The sequence below is a fragment of the Dicentrarchus labrax genome, unplaced genomic scaffold (assembly GCF_905237075.1).
Source record: "Dicentrarchus labrax unplaced genomic scaffold, dlabrax2021, whole genome shotgun sequence".
Classification (NCBI taxonomy): Eukaryota; Metazoa; Chordata; class Actinopteri; family Moronidae; genus Dicentrarchus; species Dicentrarchus labrax.
Window position 1 is genome coordinate 12,453,944 of NW_026136708.1, and position 20,321 is coordinate 12,474,264.

The 20,321-nt window shown below is 40.7% G+C and overlaps 1 protein-coding gene across 3 annotated transcripts in view; it reads right to left on the reverse strand.

Annotated features, from left to right (window-relative positions):
- LOC127367972 (protein EFR3 homolog B) overlaps positions 1-17,342 on the reverse strand; it is a 29,275-nt gene extending 11,933 nt beyond the window's left edge. Inside the window, exons 1-7 of one of the 3 annotated variants that reach the window (XM_051408298.1) lie at positions 17,178-17,342; positions 16,543-16,681; positions 6,935-7,011; positions 3,440-3,567; positions 2,723-2,873; positions 484-605; positions 14-163 (exon numbers count right to left, since the gene is read on the reverse strand). In XM_051408298.1, the coding sequence (XP_051264258.1) occupies positions 14-163; positions 484-605; positions 2,723-2,873; positions 3,440-3,567; positions 6,935-7,011; positions 16,543-16,549 (635 nt within the window). In that variant the 5' untranslated portion in view covers positions 16,550-16,681; positions 17,178-17,342. Of the gene's footprint in view, positions 1-13; positions 164-483; positions 606-2,722; positions 2,874-3,439; positions 3,568-6,934; positions 7,012-13,187; positions 13,294-15,519; positions 16,026-16,542; positions 16,682-17,177 lie in introns of those variants that run through there. The other 2 variants (XM_051408296.1, XM_051408297.1) reach the window with 2 other exon arrangements.
- Between the last annotated feature and the right edge of the window lie 2,979 nt (positions 17,343-20,321).

The following is a 20,321-nucleotide window of genomic DNA, read 5'->3' on the forward strand; positions in this document are numbered from 1 at the left end:
TGTGAGCACTCACCTCTCTGTGCGCTCTCCACTCTGCAAGTTGAAAAGCAGAGAGGGGACAATCTTGTCCATATGCTGGGGGTCCCAGATATTGGCCTGAAGCTCATCATTCACAGTCTTCCTCACCACACCCTGCAGGCCCTTGATACCTGCCATGCGGATCCTGCAGGTAACAGTCACAGACATCAGCTATCATTTAATCGGTAATTAAATCTATAAATGGTTAACTATATTTAGAAAATAATATTTTTGTCTCGTCTGCAATGCTAAATGTAACTGTTCAAAGAAGTCATGTCTACGTCTATTTTCAGCAGATGACAAATCTGACAACAAGATCACTTTTAAAGGATTTCACTGTTCAAGGAGGTATTAAAAAGTGTCCAGGGGCAGCAGTAGTCCAAAAAAAGACTTCTTGAAGTAGTCTAAAAACAGCAGTTACTGAATAATTCTGCCTCTAGCGCAATCAAGCATCTGTCCACTCACTTAGTGCGGATGTCAGGGTCCTCGTAGCTAGAGTGGCACATTTCGCTGAAGCGTGACACAAAGAAGTCGTAGCTGCGGTGGTACGATGGTGTATCTTCTTCTATGTTGGCAAATTTCACAAACTGAGAAGGAAAGAAGATGTGGGGGGGAGTGATTCAGTTGGAATCTCTACAGCTCTAGATATTTACAGTAATAAGTCTGCTTCACAAAAGCCCAAGTTTATTAAGAGTTTATTTCAATTTGATTAAACACTCTTTTTAATGAAATAACTGTTAATCCCCATGGTGAATATCTCCTAAATTAAAGTCAAACCACAGCACCATAACATCTCATTAAGAGTGAAAAGCACAGGGCAGTGGGGGGCTCTCCCACTGGGCCAGAAAATGTCACCATTTAAACACGCTGACATTTAGCTTCACAAGACTCTCCAATTAATATATAATGAACTGGTTTTCTTTAGAATCAAGATAGAAAGGATAGTACCTGAAGCAATCATTACATAATGAACATTCAGTGAAGCAGATGGTAATCCAAGCACATAAATTTCCCATTCAAACATACAGGCTGGACAAAAAGAAGAGTTTACGTAGAAAATGAACATCTAAAAAGAAGCCCCTTGTGAATCTATTTCCTGTTTACAAAATTAGTGTTTGGAGTGGTTTGGAAATGAAATGAAGTACCCTTGAGCAAATGAAATGAAGTGAACCCATATCTGCTCCTGCTATCAAGGGGCTATCAACTCTGTGTCTGCTGAAACAAACTCTATCTGATTGAAAGCTTTAAGATTAGGTTTGAAAACCAGTTTATAAACATTTTTGTTGCAACCAAAGGCTACACCAGGAGAAACTAACCCCTGCTGTAAATTTCTACCACAGAGCCATCCATCTAAGTAACGACAAGTTGACAGAAACACTAAGTCAGGCACTTACGTGTTGGCTAACGTTAGAAGGGGCTCTGCAGCACAAAGTTTTAGGTCCGTGAAACAGAGTGCAAGAAAACCTGGTCGGACTTGAGTCCTGTGGTGATCAACACTCTAATCCGCTCCCTTCACCTCTTTCTGACACTGGCCTGCTTCAGATGAGCCATACAGTCACGTTCACATGAAGAAGGAAAGATGCTATGTGATAGTTTCACGGAAAAATAAACTATATGAATAGCTCTGTGTGTGAGGAAACTCAGGGTTCGGTCTACCCAGACTGTATGAATACACTGGACAATTAATGAGAAAATAATCCCAATCAATATTTTCAACAATAGGCACTCTGAATTAACATTTTTAAATGAGCACATTTTGCAGAATTCCTCTACTACTGATTCTTATAAATCTCTGTAATGTACAATTAATTACACAGCACTAGCGCGCGTGTGTGTTAGTGGATCATCGTATAGCCTTGCATTTGTCCTCAATACACACCCGTGAGTGTGTGCAGAGGAGATTGATAGCATGAAGATTATGAGTGAGAGGCTAGCTTGTCTCGTCAATCTGTGTAGATGACTGCAGAGCTTTGCTAGTGTGGTCCGCAGCTAATCTGATTTCCTTTATGTGTCCTCTGCTGACCTGGGTGACAGCACTGGTAGCTGCACCCCACACCAGAAGACACTCATCACTCATACTCCCTCTGCCCACCACTCTCTTGCTGAGCTCGGATCTACCACAAACACTAACGCAGTATAAGCTTAACGTCTTTTACTTTGTGCCATCATATCAGGAAAGTAAATGCGTCCTGTCAACTTCTGATTAGATAATACCTCTAAATCCACTCAAATGGGCAGAATCTGATGCGACAGAAAAGCTTAGAAACTAAGGCACATTAGACACACATTAGTGACCAACAGTTTGAGGAGTATTTATCTAAATTTATAACACTAAAACAAACTGTCTCAGTATGTTTCTTACATTTACAGCACATTTTGGCCTCTGTAATAAACAGTTAATCCTTTGAAAAACTTGAATTAAATCATATAGACATCAAGATAAACAAAGTTGGATAAAGCATTTACTCTCTTCCTGAATGCATCGACTATGAGACTAAAAGACACATTTTAATGTTTACCACTCAGCATACTTCTTCCACAAAGCCAAATAGTCCTAGCTAGACAAAATACATATTATTATGAAGGAGTAATGAAACCAATAGGTTTTATATTGTGCAGGGTTTTCTTTGTGTAGTTGTTTAATAGCTGCAAAACTATAAAACATCTGACTCTTTAAACTAGTAATATAATCCTGGAAACTCACAGAGTTGGTTCCTAGGATCTGCAGGCTGGGTTTGTCTGACTCTAGCAGCTTGCGCACCATCTTGAGAAAACTCTCCACAAACAGGTTGATGCTCTGACAGTGGCAGGCCATCAGCAGCTGGTCCAGGGCTTCCATGGCTATGCACACATACCTGAAGAGGATGGGAAAGAGACACAGAAACATCTGAATTACACATAGGAAAATGTGTCTGGATATTATACATATATACATGCATATATTCTAACTGCACACAGCAACAGAAATCAAATGATAAGAGATAAGCTCTGCCAGACAAACTCTGGAGACTTGCACATTGAGAGACTGAAGATTTCAGGTGGACCCTGCCAAGAGTAAATGTAATCTGTACAGGCTGTTTGCATTGGTGAGAATCATCACAGTGCGTCCTAGTCATGAGTCATTAAAGACAACAACTTCTGTGGTGTATAAAGTAAGCACAGATTGTACAGAAACATCACCATCAATGACTCTACATAAGCTATGTTGCTTTTGTTACAAATCAGACCAACCGGACTCCCCGTCTATGTGACTACAAATTCTTTCTGGGATTTTAAAGTCTTAGCTTAAATTGTGCTGAATTCAAATCAGTTAAGTTGTGTGGCAAAGAAGGAAATAATACACAAAATGTGCAAACAGGGCAGAGACAGCTCAAATGTTATTCAAGATTATTTTGAATGGCAATTGACTGGTGAGGCTCACCCATATCTGTGTCGGGCCACATCCCTCGACAGTCTCTCAGACAGGTAGGCTCCGATACGGTCGAGCTTCTCTGGAGCTGACAGGGCGTAGAATGTCAGCTTCTCCATGTTGGCCTTCACGAGCCCATCCTAGGAGGGTGACAGGGCAAGATAGAAAGAGAGAGAGAAAACACAATAGAGAAAATAAATTTTAGGATCACATGGTTTAAGAGATGTACATGAGGTTGGTATGTATAATAATGATATAGTGGGTGTACTGTAACATGAGCTTCTCCTCAAAACCCAGTTTTTAAGAGTATAACTAGATCACTAAGTTTCACTTTCTACTTTCCCCCTTGACCTACTTCAGCCTGGTCAGGGGAGGAAAGAGCTAAAAACATCTAACAGTCCCCCGAGGTCTTCATTCAGACATGATCCAAAACATGCAGTCCCAAAGCGAACAAAAAGTCATGTAAACACCGTTTACTTTCTGCAAATGGTAAGGCTTAATAAGATAAGACTAACATGATGGAGAGAGAGAATTTGTCGGAGTTATACACTCCTGACCCTGGATATAGCTATGCAAAGCAAAGTGACTCTAAAAATACTAACTGTGATGGGCAGAATATCATTCATCATTTACAAAGAAACCCAGCAAACCCAGAGTTTTTTTCCATTTGTGAAATGTTGGAGACAAACTAGGGGTGTAACACTATGTGTTCATCTCGAGCCTTGAGACGTTCGGTTTGGTATGTGACTGTCAAAATAGCCAATTTATGTCTACTACCCATACGCACAGAACAGAAATTCTGCCATAGCAAGCTAGCCAGCTAAACCATGTTAGTCAAGCTCAATAGGCAGTGATTAGTGTAAAACTGTATTTAAACATTGTTCAACTAAAGTGGGGCATGTCTGTGGAAACATTTCAAACATGTCATTTACGACTGTATCACCCGAATGTGACGAATAAAAGGAACGAAACAGAAAGACTGGAAGCCGAACTGCAGATCGTGCCAAAGTAATAACTAATGCTATTTTTCTGAGTGTTAATCACTGCGGATATGGAAGAAGAGGAAGAAGATGATTCATTTTATTAATCCCCAATGGGGAAATTCTTTTTTCACTCAATGATTTACACACATAGGCTGAAATACAATCACGCACACAGGGCTTATAGACATTTAAATGCGGAGAGATGGTGGAGTGATGGGCTGCCACATAGCGGAGGCCCAGGAGCAGTAAGGGGTTTGGTGCTTTGCTTGTCCACACTCCATACTGTGCTGAACTTGAACCGGCGACCCTTCGGTTCCAAAGCCAAGTCCCCACAGACTGAGCAACTGCTGCCCATATGCGACTATACTTGGTCATAAAAAAAAGGGGGGGGGTTTAGGCATATGGTGCTTGAGCCGTGCTACAATGTGCTTTCAGTTGTGCATTTTAATCAGGAAGCATGCTGCAGTTATCAACAAGTCAGAGTATTACATTGGCGCATTACAGACATTTGTGTTTTTAAATTTGTTGTTCATTTTTGTTGAGAATTTGAGTTTATTACCTGTTACAGTAAGAAACAGAAGCAATTAGCTACTGTTAAATATTTACATTTTTCAAAATAAAGTTTTTCCTGCTATACTGAAAATGTACCAAACCGTGTTCCTGAAACTACTGTTATTAAATACTGTTTAAAAAATGTTTTTAAAATAGAATAAATAATAAAATAAATGTTTTGTGGTTGATGGTGACTTATCAGAGAAGCTTAACAATTTCAGCTTTATCATAGTACTCATAGAATGTGTATAATAGATCATAGTTCTAGTCTACAATATGAATATTAGTCTGCTCTATGTCCATGGCATAAATATGCAGATATTTTGAGCAGGAAACATTTTCCCATTCCTTCCACCCTTAAAGGAAAATGAGAGTTTACTAATGGCCTTAACTAATGACTTCTAGTTGGGGGCAGCTCTACTTTTCTTGCAAGGACAAGTCAAAATGTCTGCTGTAGATAAAAGGGCCTGTTCCTCTCATCAGAGGGTTCAGCACAGGACGATAGCTCTTCCCCTGTCTGCTTCTCTAAAACATCCTGTGGCTGCAATCCATTATCGATCACAGAGCCAGAATATTGCAGCTGGCAATAAAACAACACCCTCCATTTGAAAAGATGATTTTTGGCTTTTGATCATTAGAGTCAATCATTTTGTAGTTCTGTAGACACACAGCGCAAGCTTCTGTAGAGTGTTAACAGAGCAAATCAAGGAAGGTCTGACAGACTCTTTGTAGTCTCTTCCCCTACTGAGAAATGCCAATTTAAACTAATAATGTACACACCACTGTGGGGACATTTTGTTTCATTTGTTATATATATATATATATATATATATATATTTAAGCACCTTACCACAGAAAAAACAGAAGTACAGTAAATGCCCATTTCACAAACATTTTGACACAGTTTGACACAATTCTGAGTGAACGTTATCAAAAGTCTTTTTCATTATTCCCAAGCTGCTGGGATACAGTTAGTTAAAATCACAGCAGCTTGGAGCCAAACTTAGAACATTTTGATAGCACAATGAGCAGGTGTGCATGCACGCGCACACACAAAACAGGGAAAAGAGGTCTGCATGTACTAGTATGTCCCGTGTATTGCAGTTTTGGCCACAGATCTGACAGGTTTAAGTGGGTTACTGCAGTAACACAGAGGCACTTATGAAAGTTTCCTCTGCAACAAATAAGCTCCTTCTTCTCCACCCAAATTAATTCTCTTTATGAGTCATCTGTATCAGATCCCAGTTAATCTGAGAAAACGGTAGCAAAGATGGGGTCTGTGGTTTGATACCAACAGCTTTGAAAAAGATAATTAGGTATGGAGGCGGTACAGAGTTTTCTTATCACATCTACCTCACTTTTCCTAAAGCTAAGACAGCATCATAACATGGTGTTTATATTTACCTGCCAAGAGACTGCAGATAGAAAGCTTCCAGCTAAATCTGGTACAGTGCATTATTTCTCATAATTTCTTCTCACATTTGTTGTGCACTGATATTGTATAAATTATATTTGATAACATAGTAAACTAAGCTAATCTTTACAAAGACGTGTTGCCTTGTTCAAATACCAACTGCCTTACCAATAACTGATCAAATGCATTAGAAAGATCTGCACAATTTCTATACACATCATGCAGAATATGTGTATTATACATCATCCAGTGTATCAGTAAATCAGCAAGTTATTTATTCCATGTTTTGAACAATGGGACTTGTGTGATTTTATACTGTGTTGAAATAAACTAAATGTTCAGTCTGCTTTCTGGTTGTTCTGACACATTCAGATTCATTACCCCTTTTTCTGTTAACATTTAACAGGCTGCTGTTATTTATTATTTATATTTAAATAATTAAATTAGTCGTCAAGGAAAATCTTTAGTCGGGGACAGCCCTATGAGAAACATACTTGTTTGGCTTAGAAAAAGCATTACTGTGCTAAAGAAACAGAAAGTGTCAGTTGAGATTCTCACCTCTGGGTCTTCTGGGAAGATGTTGTCTACCAGTCTCTTGTACCGAGGCCTGAGCGCCCCGCAACAACCACAAACCCCTGAGGAAGATAAAAGATGAGGAGGGAGAAGAAAAAGAAAGAGAGAGATGGTCAATTATACTTGTGCAGTATGAATGACAGAAATGCAATAAAGGCAAAAAAAAGACGAGTAAAGGTCTTTTTTTTCCTCAACCCTTCTTTGTTGTAGCACTATTTGTCTGTTCCGTGTAAATGAAAGAAGACGGTGCCTAAGCAATGAAATATGTCTCAAATCAGCCACCTGTTATAAAGGTAATATTAAAAACACTATAGACTGTAGGTAGGGTTAAAATCGCTGTATAGTGAATAGGAGTTTTGGTGTGATTACTCATTCAATAAACACAGATACTAGTAAGTCAGTAACTTGTGATTATAATTCTAAGGCAGCAACTAATAATGGCTACACATTAACAACATAAAGTGATGAAAGGTAAGTCACAGAAAGTAAATATGTCAGCAAGGAAAATACAGCTGCAGCTAATAAAATAATAATGGGTAAGCTAAAGAGCAAGTATTGACTGGCTGTAACTAGTGTTATTGTAGGGTCTTATTAAAGTGGTACATTGAATACAAACGTATTAACACATGGTTAATTTTATTACTGTAGGAGCAGTTGTCTAGCCTGCTCTGACAGTGTAAAAATGATTAGCTTAATCTAGAGAAGCAGGATATTTCCTAGGAAGCTCTTAATAATGAAAAGACAGCAAAGCTTCGTCAATAGCTTTCATTGTATCGGGGGAAAACATAGCAAGCATCCACAAAACTCAAAAGACCCTACAAGAATACCCAAAATCATTAATGTCAGCTCTGGCCTGATGCCATCATTCAAACTACTGAGTACAAGATTAAAAAACATGTTCATTTTTATGGAGCTTCTGGTAAACAGAAGCTTGGCTGAGTGAAGGTAATTCTGTGGAAAGACATTAGAGCCAGCCACACACACACACACACACACACACACACACACACACACACACACACACACACACACACACACACACACACACACACACACACACACACACACACACACACACACACACACACACACACACACACACTTCACGATAGCCTTAAAGAGAAAAGTGCAACACACTGAGCAGTGATTTTTCTGACTTTGCATGGAGGAGAAAGCAGGCTAGGCAGCGAAGAGAGAGCTGGTTTCTGATTGGTTGAAAGAATTCAGCAGTGGTGAGTCATAAAGGGACCCTGGGAGACTGAAGAAATGAGGAGGGGAAAGGGATAACCTCAAAAAAAAAGTTAACCATTCATACCTCTCTGTATAATGGTTACATTAAACAAGGACACACAAAAAAAGTAGGTCATTATGTTGTCAGCAATGCAGTCAAGTTTAACGAAGGAAGGATTTGATAGCCTGACCCTTCAACACACGTCAGACAATAAAAAAAACAATCCGCAAAAGGAACAGCTTTTCTTCTTTCCTTCCTTTCTCCCTCCTAATATCGTTTCCCTTCCTGCTATTCTCCCAAATGAAAAATGTTTTATTATTCATTCATGTTGGGTTGCTATTCCACAGATTGAAGCCTTTTTTGCTGATGTGGCAGTAAAACCCCATTCTGAGAGTACACTTACCAGACATTAACAAGATTACCAGCTGCACAGTGTGCCACCCCATACCACACAGTGGACTGTATCCAACATAGAGTAGATTCTCCCTCAGCTCATGACACCAAGGCAACACATTTCATCTTTTTAATGCACCACCACAGATGTATACGATCTCTCAACACAGCCAGGGACAAGCCTGGTGCCTTGTGATGAACAATGTTCACACTATGAGACACCGAGCCTCCTACAGGGACTAGATTTCCCAAACTATCGCAACACATCCTGAAAAAAGAAAACCACAAAATTCATTTTCTCAATATAAAATGGATCAACTGAAATAATGAAGGCAATCAGCTGCCACATGCCTGACTCACAAATGCAAATGAAAATGGATGAGCTGAGCTGGCTTACACCACTTTGCAAGACATACAACAACTGTGCAAAACTGCTGATTTCCCAGAGACATACAGGCATTGAAACCAACATTAACTGAAATTGACATCCTTATATTCCCAACTTTTCTAATCTTTAATGAGGAATACAATAACTGGAGTGAAAAGAACATGTTCTATGTTATAAGTAATTATGGCAATGTAGCCTTAAAACAGTATTGGTTAGCCCTATGGGCACTGAATGCATCCTTTACATCTAAACAATGAGGCTATGAAGGCAATAAATGGTAAATAAGCTCTTATATCTTAAGTGCTTTAAAATGAGCCTCTCATTCACCCATTCACACGCTAATGGCAGCAAGCTACCAAACTGGTCTTACCATCAGGAGCCATTGGAGGTTCAGTGTCTTGTCGAAGGACAATTCGACATGTGGACAAGAAGAGCTGAGTAACAACTAACCCTATGATTAGTGTATGACTCCACCTCCTAAGCCACAGCTGCCCTAATAATGGCTTCTGGTATGTTATCAGTGCACCTGTGAGGAGGGGAGTCAGGATAGGACGTCCCTGAAAAGCCGTTTAATAGACAAGAAGGCATCTTTAGTGTCTTAACCACTCGAAAGCTTGTCTGTTTCAAGGCCTCTATCTGCTCTTTAAAAGTTCTGCTGAAGTCCGCAGCAGGAGCTCTGCTGGAGCTCAGGCTTATCTCTGAGAGCTGTGTGTCTATTCATAGTTCTGCCCCTCTCTCCTCCATCACTTCAAACACTAATGAGGCCTCTGCACCCCTCCCTCCCTTCCTACCTCCCTCTGTCCCTTCCTCCTGCACCCACCCAACCTCCCTCTACCACCTTCTCTCATCCTTGCTATATTGGCCCGGGCCCTGAGTGTAGGAGTCACCAATGAATTAATGAAAATGCAGCGGGTCCCAAGTGTAGGGAGGAAAGGGTGGAGGACAAAGAGACGACAGAGACACAGACAGCAAAAGAGGGAAAAAAAAGAGACAGAGATGGAAGTGTGATGGGGGAGGTGGACTGTGATGCACTGAATGAGTCACAGATTAGTGCTACTTATTGCATCTTCTCTGTCCAGCACAAATCTGTCCCGTCCTCTCTGTCAGCAGTAGAGGGTAGAGTGTTTTAGGGAGGAATAGAGAGATAAACATGTTTGTTTTGTTTGTTTTTTGTTTGTTTTTTTACAGGAAAAACTTTAGTAGTGAGTCCACAATAATTCTTAACAGCTCAGTGGGCGTCGCAATTTATGACATATTCCATACTCCCACGGTGCACTGCAGGCATCTGCATTTTCTTTTATAATTGATGATTAAAAAATTATATTCATAGGTAATGTTGTTAGTGTGACCTTAAAGTTGCTGCCATTTTTTTTTAATTCTAGTTGGTAGGCCACTAACATGCAGTGTTCATAAATTTGGACTATACATTTGAGCTGTTTTTTGAGTCAAACTCTTAAAACTGAGCTAATTCATCTTAAAGCTGAAAAGTAGTTTCTGTATTTTCAGAAGCTTGATAAAAAGTTGATGTGTTAAGGTAGGTTGAAGTGGCGTGTAACACATACTGAACACTAAAACAATATAACTTTTTTTTAATAAACTGATTAATTGTTAAAAACATAGTGACAAATGCCCACTGCTTCCAATGTGCTTAGGACTTTAAAATGGGCTGCAATACTGTTTCTGTTCTATTGGAAATTACTCCAGTTGCCTCACTGCCATGCCAAGACAATACTGCATAGTTGTGCTGAGTTTGTGCAAAAAACAAACAGTTGTTTAGTGTTTCTGGTGTTGGTAGGGTGGAAAAAGCTAAGAGAGAGCAACAAGGTGGGTGGACAAGAATTTGGATGACAGCGGTGAATAGCACACATAGGGGGTCTCACGACATCCACCCACTCTGCATGGCAAACTGACAACACATTTAGGGGCTGGACACCAAGCTCCTCCGCACCTCCGTACACACTCGCTTATAAACCCACACACAAACATGCTCACACACACTGAGGAGCACTGAGTGGAAGAACAATAAATTACTGGTTGCTGGTAGACAGAATAAAACAATAAAAGGGAAGGCGGACATCTCTGCAGCCTGGTGCACCAGAGTTGGAGAACTTTAGCCCGTGTGATGTCTCTTACAGATGCTTCGCTTCACAGACAATACAGGAGGAAGTTACGTGGTGTGCATACGTACAAATGTGAGGGGTCTCCATCCCTCAAATCACAACGGTAAGGAGCCAGCCAATCACAATGCTATTTTTATCCCTGTAACAATGGGCTGGTACATTAACAGATTACACTTTCCATTTCCCCCAGGATGTCAGCTTAACGTTTCCACTTCGGGGTGAAAGGGTGAGAGAGATAGAGAGACGGGAGAAAAAAACTGCGTGCTGAAGTGAGAACAATAGTGACAAACAAAAAAGAAAAATGCACAGGTCTTAAAAGGCATGTTTGTGAGTGAGGTTTAAAAAAAATCCTCTACACACTTATGCGAACACGGTCAAGTGTTAATAGGAGTACCGCTCTGTGGGCTTCTCATATCAGCAATAACAATAGCACAACACAAACCAAAAAGTTCTGCATTAACATCTGATACAAAAGGAGTTTATCTGAAGGAATTCGAAAGTCAAAGCACACATGCGCACGCACAAGGTAGTGTGTGACAAGTAGCCCAGCGCATCTTGCAGTGTCATATCTGCACCTGCTGTCCCAAAGCTGCTTGGTTGTACCCAAAGTCACGTGGTTGACAAGAGAGAGTAAATATAGTCCTGACACCCTGCAAGGAGAATATTAAACACACTTCGGATCTGTGTGCACATTTGTGCGGCTGGAAGAAAGACCGAACCGTCAATACACATTAGACATTAGACCTCACCTTCATCTGGGGTCATGCAAAGCAATGGTTTTAGAGGCCACGCTCCAAAGCATATACAAACACACGGAAGCAAACAGTTTATACTCTGTAGCCACCTACATGCAGTATATACATATACCTGTGCAAAATACAAGACACTTCTCATGATGGTTACAAAGCATGTTGCCCTTCAGGGGTGTTATTACATAAGGGGGGGGGGACACACAGACCAAGTCCTGCTATTTTTACATCAGCAAACAAAGAAGGACAAAACATCTTTAAACAGTGGATTCACACAAGGAAATGCAAGCACACAGAAGAGTCTACAAACATGCAGAGAAACACGACAAGAGGCGAGGAGAGTATAAGCACATAATGAATAATAAGCAAGGCTGATTCAACAGCCAGCCAATATGTACATAAGCTGTCGCTCAATGACCTGAAGAGAGGAGGTGAGTATGGTAGAGAGGAAGTTGGCAAAGAGTAAGACGTTTTTGTCACTAAGGCATGCAAAGAATGACAGCTATTCAAACACATCACATATATGACCAAAACATGAATTTACCCCTCCTCTCTCTGTCACGATGAGGCTATAGACACGCACACACACTGCAGAAGCATATGTGCAGTGTATACATTTTTTCAGCCATCAATTCATGTGCACCAAGTCAGATTCAAAGCACACATTCGATCCAGTGTGGGTGGCAGCGAACATGGCTGGTATAATGCGACCAACATACTGATGAACAGGCCCAGCTGCCTTCAAATCCTTGTGACACAAGGCCAATCCGACACACTATGAATCACAGTCAAACAGGCACGGAAACTAGGCTATGAGGGACTCAAGCCCAGAGCAGCATTTCCATACAGTAGCTCACTGGTGCGCTGCAAAGTAAAGCCAGACTGAGCCTGATCTTCCAGTGTTGATAATTCATTAGCCTACAAACCAAAGACTTTTCCCATCAAAAGTCTGCAAACTCAAAGCAAAGCTGGCTACATTTTTAATTAGCGCTAATCAATGAACCATATATCAACATGTCCCAGTAACACCAGAGCTACAGTAAACGATAACACCAAGAGCATTTCCTCATGATTGGAAAGTATCCAAAACTTTAACAGCACATATGTTACTAACGTGTTCCTAAGGAAGCATTAATTTATCATGTGCTACCTAAAATATTAAAGAATCATGAAAACCAGGACAACAAGAAAAAACATCTGTACAGGAAGCTAAGAAGCTATAAAACAGCTCAATCATCAAACAGATAACAACAACGGTTAGCTGAATATGCTGCGAAGAGCACAACGCTAACACATCAAATATAAGACAAGGAAACAATTTGAGTAAAAAGTGTAACACAAAATAAGTGTCTATTACCAAAAATGAACATCTTCAAAGCAGAGTCTCTCTGTAATTTAAAAGAGCTGTATCCTCATAAGAGTCCAAGTTCCCTTAATGCGCTTTTAGGGGACATTACACTCGAATGACAGCTGCAGTCTAGGACAAGAAAGCTAAGAGGAAACGTGTTTGTAGAATGTAGGAAAACTGGCTGAACGCTGGGTGCTTCACATAACACACATGCTTTAGACAGCCTAGAACACAGACAAACACACAATGGAAGAGTGACTGTTATTCTTACCGTACATCGATCGTGATGTTGGGGTCTCTCACTACAGACGCTTATGTTTCCTTAATGCAGCTTCGGTCGCTCATACAGACACACTGACGTGCCAAGAGGCACTGAAAACACACAAACACACACACACACACACACACACACACACACACACTCTCTCTGGGATAAATGCCTGCACGTGTGCTTGGAGCTAAAATGCGCACCGTGATTGGTGCAGAGCCTGGCTCGATGCAATGAATTACACACACTCTCCCCGCTGTGCAGACACACACACACACACACAGGCATATACACACGCGCACAAAAGGGGGCTGAAAGGCAACGTCAGAGAGAAGCGTGCCGTGATGACCTTGGATTTTCCCGTTTGTCTTCTGCAACGGCGCTTCTTCTCAAGGGGGTTGTGCAGATTTCACATGCAGGCGCATATACAAACACACCCACCTCACTTACAGTCATTTCTCTCTTCAGCAGAGAAAGACACAGAGGAAGGGGGGGAGTGAGAGAGAATAAGAGAGAAATGTACACTAGAGGGACAGAAAGGGAGAAGACCTCCCACCCACGCAATCTCCTTTTCTCCCTCTCTCCACCCCCTCCCAGCATCACTCTTTCCCTCCTCTCCGTCATTAATCTTCCCATGCCTCCTGATTTACTTCTTTCAGTTTTTCTTTCTATGCTTATGCATCTTTCTTACACATTTCCTTCAATTTTCTAGCCTTACGCCAAAATGTCTTTTCCTCTTTCTTCATTTTGTCAGGAGCCGAAAAAAATGTTTCACTCAAACACCCACAATGGATGCCTGATGGAAACCTCAAATATACCAGCCACTTATTTTATATTCTGTTACTTTTATATATAACCATGTTTACTGTGACATTTTTAAGATGCCAGTGTTTCATTTTTTCAAAACCATAGCACATAAATAAAATACTTTTCAGCAGCTGCCCCTCTCAGATGGCAGAGCTTCTCACCTACACATGAACGCACCACATGAGAAAAACCTTTCAAATCAATTCATGCTTTTAACTACATTACCACACAGCCATAACTGTGACAAACATAAAACCAGATATGATGTTTACATGATTGGCTCTAATGTACAAGCTTTCAGTGACAGCATAAACCAGATGATGCTACAGTGTCCTTGTAAAAGCATAAACGAGTGCTTATGCCTACTCAACCTTTTTGGTTCACATTTTTTCCATTAATCCAAAAGTCTGTTTATAGATAAAATTGCATGAATTTTCAAGACTGATTATCAACATTTAAAAGGACACATGTAAAACACAACCAGCTTATACGTTGTGTGATAGCTAAGCTTGGTTTTGCAATTACCAAAAGTGCTCAGCTGTCATTGATTGAACAAAGAGAGTGGGCTACATCAGGACCGGTTCAATAAATTAAAGATAGTGGTGAATTGTTTGGTATTTCAATTGGGCAACTAATACAACAGATTCAGACATAGCTGTTCAGCTTTGGGCTGCAAAACATTTTTTTTTTTACTTGTAAACAACAGGGGTCTTGTCGAGCTCACTTTGCTTGAATAATCATCATAGTAATTTGCAATCAAGCTTTGTTTTTCTCATTCTCACATGTGAGAAGTTCTGATTGCTAGCACGATCAGCGATATTTCCTGTGGAGCTATATGGATCTCATTCGTGTGGAAGAACAAACATTGCTTTTATCCAATGGAGAGCATTTACTAATGTAAGATTTTTATGAATCAGTCAACATTAACATAAAAATTAATTAATTAATTAATTAAAAAAAGCTCCAGATGGATGAAATTTCTCTTTAATCAACACTGTTCCACAGCAACCTACCAAGTACCAATTACACCAATGTTCCTTTTAATGTTGGCCTACTGAAGTGCTCAAGGACCCTCTACAAACTACAAACGAATCAATTTTACAGGACAGGAGGCAGCTCCATTATTTCCATTTGCAACATTTTTGTCAGGCATCATGGAATCACATGGAAGAAAGCACTTTCAGTGAAATAAATCTCTGTTCATGCCACTTAGACAACGAGAGAAGGAGCCAGAGAGAGAACAGAGGAGATGGTGTTGTCACTTACCCTTGCCAACGCGATGGTCCAGAAGGGTACGACAGTCCAGTGCCAGCCTCTGAGAGGTCGGGACATCAGGCGCAGGCAAGGGCATGGCAGGCAAACAAACACACAACAGCCCACAAATGCACGAACTCAAACACACACTACTCCTTTCACAGACACTGAAAACCTCTAAACCAAAGCCCAAACCTTTGAAAAGTAAGCCAACCAATACACACCGAGTTTCAACTGCCTTAAATTCCACAATTCCTCAAAAGTTAAGCTAAAATGCAAATATTTACTCAATCACACACATAATCCACTGTTCAGTTTGGCTGCAATAGACACCAAACACATGCGTACGGCAAACATACACTTTTCCTCAGTCAAGCCTGAACAGAAAAGCCAACTCCAACTTCTGTGTAAAGTTTCACACTTGAGCAAACTCACACATCAACTACGGGTCCCTGGTGCACACCAACTCGCATGTCCCTGTCTTGAGGCTTCTTAGTAATTTATGTTAGTACATAGACAGATTGACCGCATTAACGAAGAGATTAGCGATTAGTCCTGCAATAGCAGCTCTGCTTTCTGTGTGTGCCTCACTCATTAATAAACATCTCACTGACACAATGGACCTCACTATCCACCCGAAGTCTCTCTCTCTCTAGGGCGAGAGAGACCGGGAGACACAGGGTGGAGAGAGGCAGGGAGAGAGGGGCACTGTGGGACGGCCATTCAGTCAGTGGGCTTGGGGTTCAAGGAATGTGGCCGTCAGCAGATGCCAACTCATGTAAAATGTCTGGTGAGTGATTTCTTTGCAGATTCACGCGTACAATACTGCAAGAAAAGACACAAACACACACAGCTACCTGGAACACTGATGCAAGGTTTCTCTCACAGTACATTTTCACAATGAGCAGTGGGGAACTGAGGATTTGGAGTAAGCAGCTTATACAACTCGTTTTAATGTCCTCAGTTTTGCCCTCCATTCAACTTTTTTGAGGGGTGGTAACCAGGCTTAGAACAGGTGTATAACAGTATGCCCACCTGTCATGTTGGATGCTTGTCACAAGGCGGCGTTGTACTTCCAGGTTCACAGTGGAGGGGAGATGGGTGGCACTTCAGCCCCGAACCGAGTCTTCACCGGCGCGCTGAAAATCAGGAAAACCGCTGGATTGTCTTTGGCCTGTGGAAGTTAGTATGCCCAAATTAGCCGATGCGCTAACTATTGTTGATAAATGAACCTGTCTGAACCTGAAGTGAGAAGGTCTACCTGACCAGCGACAAGCAAACTGTGTCACGTTAATGTAACATCTTATTGACGCGTCCAAATTATGACAGTTAGCATTAGTTCAATTAATTTAACGCTGGTGTTAGCAATACTAGCTGTCACGGGTTTTCAATCTAACTTTATCTCCTCGTGATAGCCGAGCTAAGTGTTTTCGGTGTTTTTCCTCTGATTTCGATCAGGTTTAGACATAAATTACGGTTATAAAATCCACTCATAATACCCAAACTAGCATCCGTCTATGCTAGCAGCTAACCATGCTAACGTCAGCTAACTTGCTTTCCGAGAAGCACCCCCCCCTCCTCCCTCTCTCTCCCTCTCTCCCTCCCTCAGCCTCCCTTGTTGGCTGAGCATATCTGAACAACGATAACTGCTGTGAACGCCCATTACTCACCATAAAGCGAACAACATTAAAATCCTTAAAATGTGTGGCATACGGACAGTTAACGTCAACCGTCTTCACTGAAGTTGAGCTGTGCCGGGACTCCATACATTTCTGACCGACCACCGTTGTTGTTCCTCGGGCTACCAGCTGTTACTGGCTCGCTGTAATTATGTGACAGCCCACCACTGGACACTTATCCGAGTAATGTTTGAACACATGCCCGAGCCCCAACACTGTCCCTATATTTTACTAGATAAAATATTGGAAAAAATAAGCGTAATTTCATACAATTATTTGGCCAGAATATTTAACCAAATAAATGGTTTAATATTAGAGCAATATGAGTGTATGTGTGGTGATAATGTATTTTTATATATTGTGGGTATTAGGTAGTGTTACTGTTACAGTGAATATTATTATTGAGGTGTCAAATAAGCAACAGCCTTGGTTGTAAAAGTCAACAAAACATTAGTTGGTATTTGTAAATTTGTGTAATATACATTCAGTTTATATTTATATGAAAAAGCACTGTCAGTGTTTTGATGTCATACAAACCATATGAAATTACTGTGTGCAGGGATATTTCCATTTCACCTGTAGCTCCACTTTTGACCTTTTGGGTCAAGGACACAATTCTTTCTCATTAATCAGTGAATGCTGATTCTAACCCATTTAGAGTCTGCAATTCCCTTTTCCCTTTAATATAATCCCTAATCATATACCATAATTTATGCAGAACTGTAACCATCCAGCCCTGTGAATGTCTGCCCACATCTCTGATTTGTTCAGCAAAGCAAGAATGAATAAAAATGAATGGTCTGTGATACAAAAAGGTAATTCAGTCTGACCATCAGACTATAATAGAACGTATATAAAGATGTATAATCAGTGTAGGCTGCTGTATGGCTGCTGTATCTGTGGATGGGACATGCTCGATTGCAACAAGTCTACTTTCTACCAGTTGGTGACAGCAGTGAGTCAGGAGAAACCCATAGGAGATTGTTATAAACAAAACAGTCTGCAATCTCCAAGATTATTAACATGCCTAAAGACAGTTTCATTGCAATAAAAGCACCTAAATGTGGGCAGGTATTTTTGTAGGAAAATGTATCGTACTTGGTGCACATGACATGTCACATTGTCTGCCACATTTTTTGAAGACTAAACTTCTCAGTGGACCACTTAGCACGCTAAGGCCTTTAATTCCCAGGGTCTTTTAACCTCACTAAGCCCTGAGTCTTTCATGTGACAGTATTTTTGTCCATGGTCATGTCCATGCTGGGGCATCTCTTTATCTGTTCAGCCCCCATTAGGTGGTTGGTGTGTTAGCTTTTTAAAAAGGGGATAACACCACCTTAGTTATGCTGAGTTAATAGGCTAAAGTTCAAAAGAAAGGGGGGTCTGGGAGGCTGTCATTTCTAGATATATTGCTAGTAGTTATTATATTGTATTGTATGGATGGATTACCAAACTGTACATATTATAATAATAATAAATGCTTTATTTTTGGATAGGGACAGTGCACATTAATGAACGATATTTAAACATCTCTGTAAACATGCCGGATTATAGCAAAGCTCCTAATTTGCATCCCTAGTCCCTAATAAATAAATGGGAAAAATACAAATAGAAGAGACAACACACACAGGACAATACATGGGTGAAGGGGTCCAAAGCAAGTGACTCTGTGATATGATTGTTATTTTAAAAAAATGTGTCAGACAGGCTAAGGACTCCTCTTGAAACACTCAAGAAATAGCCTTTACAATCACTTTTTAAGATGTCATACACCTTGAAAGGGAGAATTTACTCCTACAAGGTAATAAGGAGCTTTTTGGCCTAGTGCTCCTTACTATCATAATGCCATATGGGCTCTCTGTCTTTGGGGAAGGGGATTGCTCTGTAGGAGGAGTCTTTGACGTGTTTGCACACAGGAGACTATTGTCTTGTAATCCGTTTGTTTTTTTAATACAACATATTGAAAATTCGGTGTGATCAATAGGAGAAGGTTTAGGACAGTCTCTGCTTTGACCCTAACTGACCTGTACCCGTCACTTTCAAGAGCTCTGTGTGACTGCCAGCAGAAGCTAGCATGCATTCACCATCCAAGGGCAGTCTTACACACCATCAGACACAAATAGATCTCTGTGTGCGCAGCAAGGGGAATGTTTGGCAAGCATGTATGGCCACAAGGTTGGTTCTGTTGCTGGGTTGGCTTGAGTGCTTATGAGAATCAGCTGATTAGTGGACAGCCAAAGCGGTTAGCCTTAATACTAATTAGCTTCTGGGGTTTTGCCCTTAGCAGACTAATTCATCCTAACCCCTCCATCAGGTGAACTCAAATTGACAGGAACTCCAAATAGAGTCACTAAATGAAATTACAGGCTGTATGTGAACAGTTGAGAGACAATCACTGGCATTAAGTTGAATTGCTCATAATGAACAAAAGGGCTGCATCAGAATGATCTTAAACAATTTACTCATTCCCTCTTGTTGTGTCTAGTAACAGTGACCTGTCATTGAACATTTTCAAAGGTGCTTTATTGAATGCTTGCCAAGTGTCAGAGGGCTGTGCTGATGTGGTAGCAGTTATAGTAGAGCTAATTGCCTCAGACCTGGCGGCTATTTTTAGATGTAAAGTAATCAGCGAGAAAGGTCTGAGATACGCGGTTACAGGAGGACAGATGGGAATTCATTAGATCAGCCTTAGGGGCCTTGTGCGTTGCCTGGACACAATTAGAAAAGCAAGTCTCCAAAACTTTAACCAGCTTACAACCACAGGGACCACAGGCCTGGTGATGCTATCAGCCCAGTGAGTGCTCAACATTAATACTGAGGTCTGTTTGTCTGCTTTAATACACCTGTTGTTCTTGCTGATACAATACAATTAATACAATTCTCAATATCTTGATTTCGTGATTATGTCAAGACAACAAAAGTATACTATTAACAGGTAAATCCTTATCATAACAGGTGAATCTGAGTAGCTTAATACAAATCATTTGTTGAAGGATAACTTATAAAAACATAATGAAGATGCACCAGCGTGCCAGCAAATTTCAAGACAATTGAATGACAAATGATGTGAAGAATGTGTGCTTTGGTTATAGATTAGTCCTGGTCTTGCGTAACAGAGAACATAAGAACAACCAT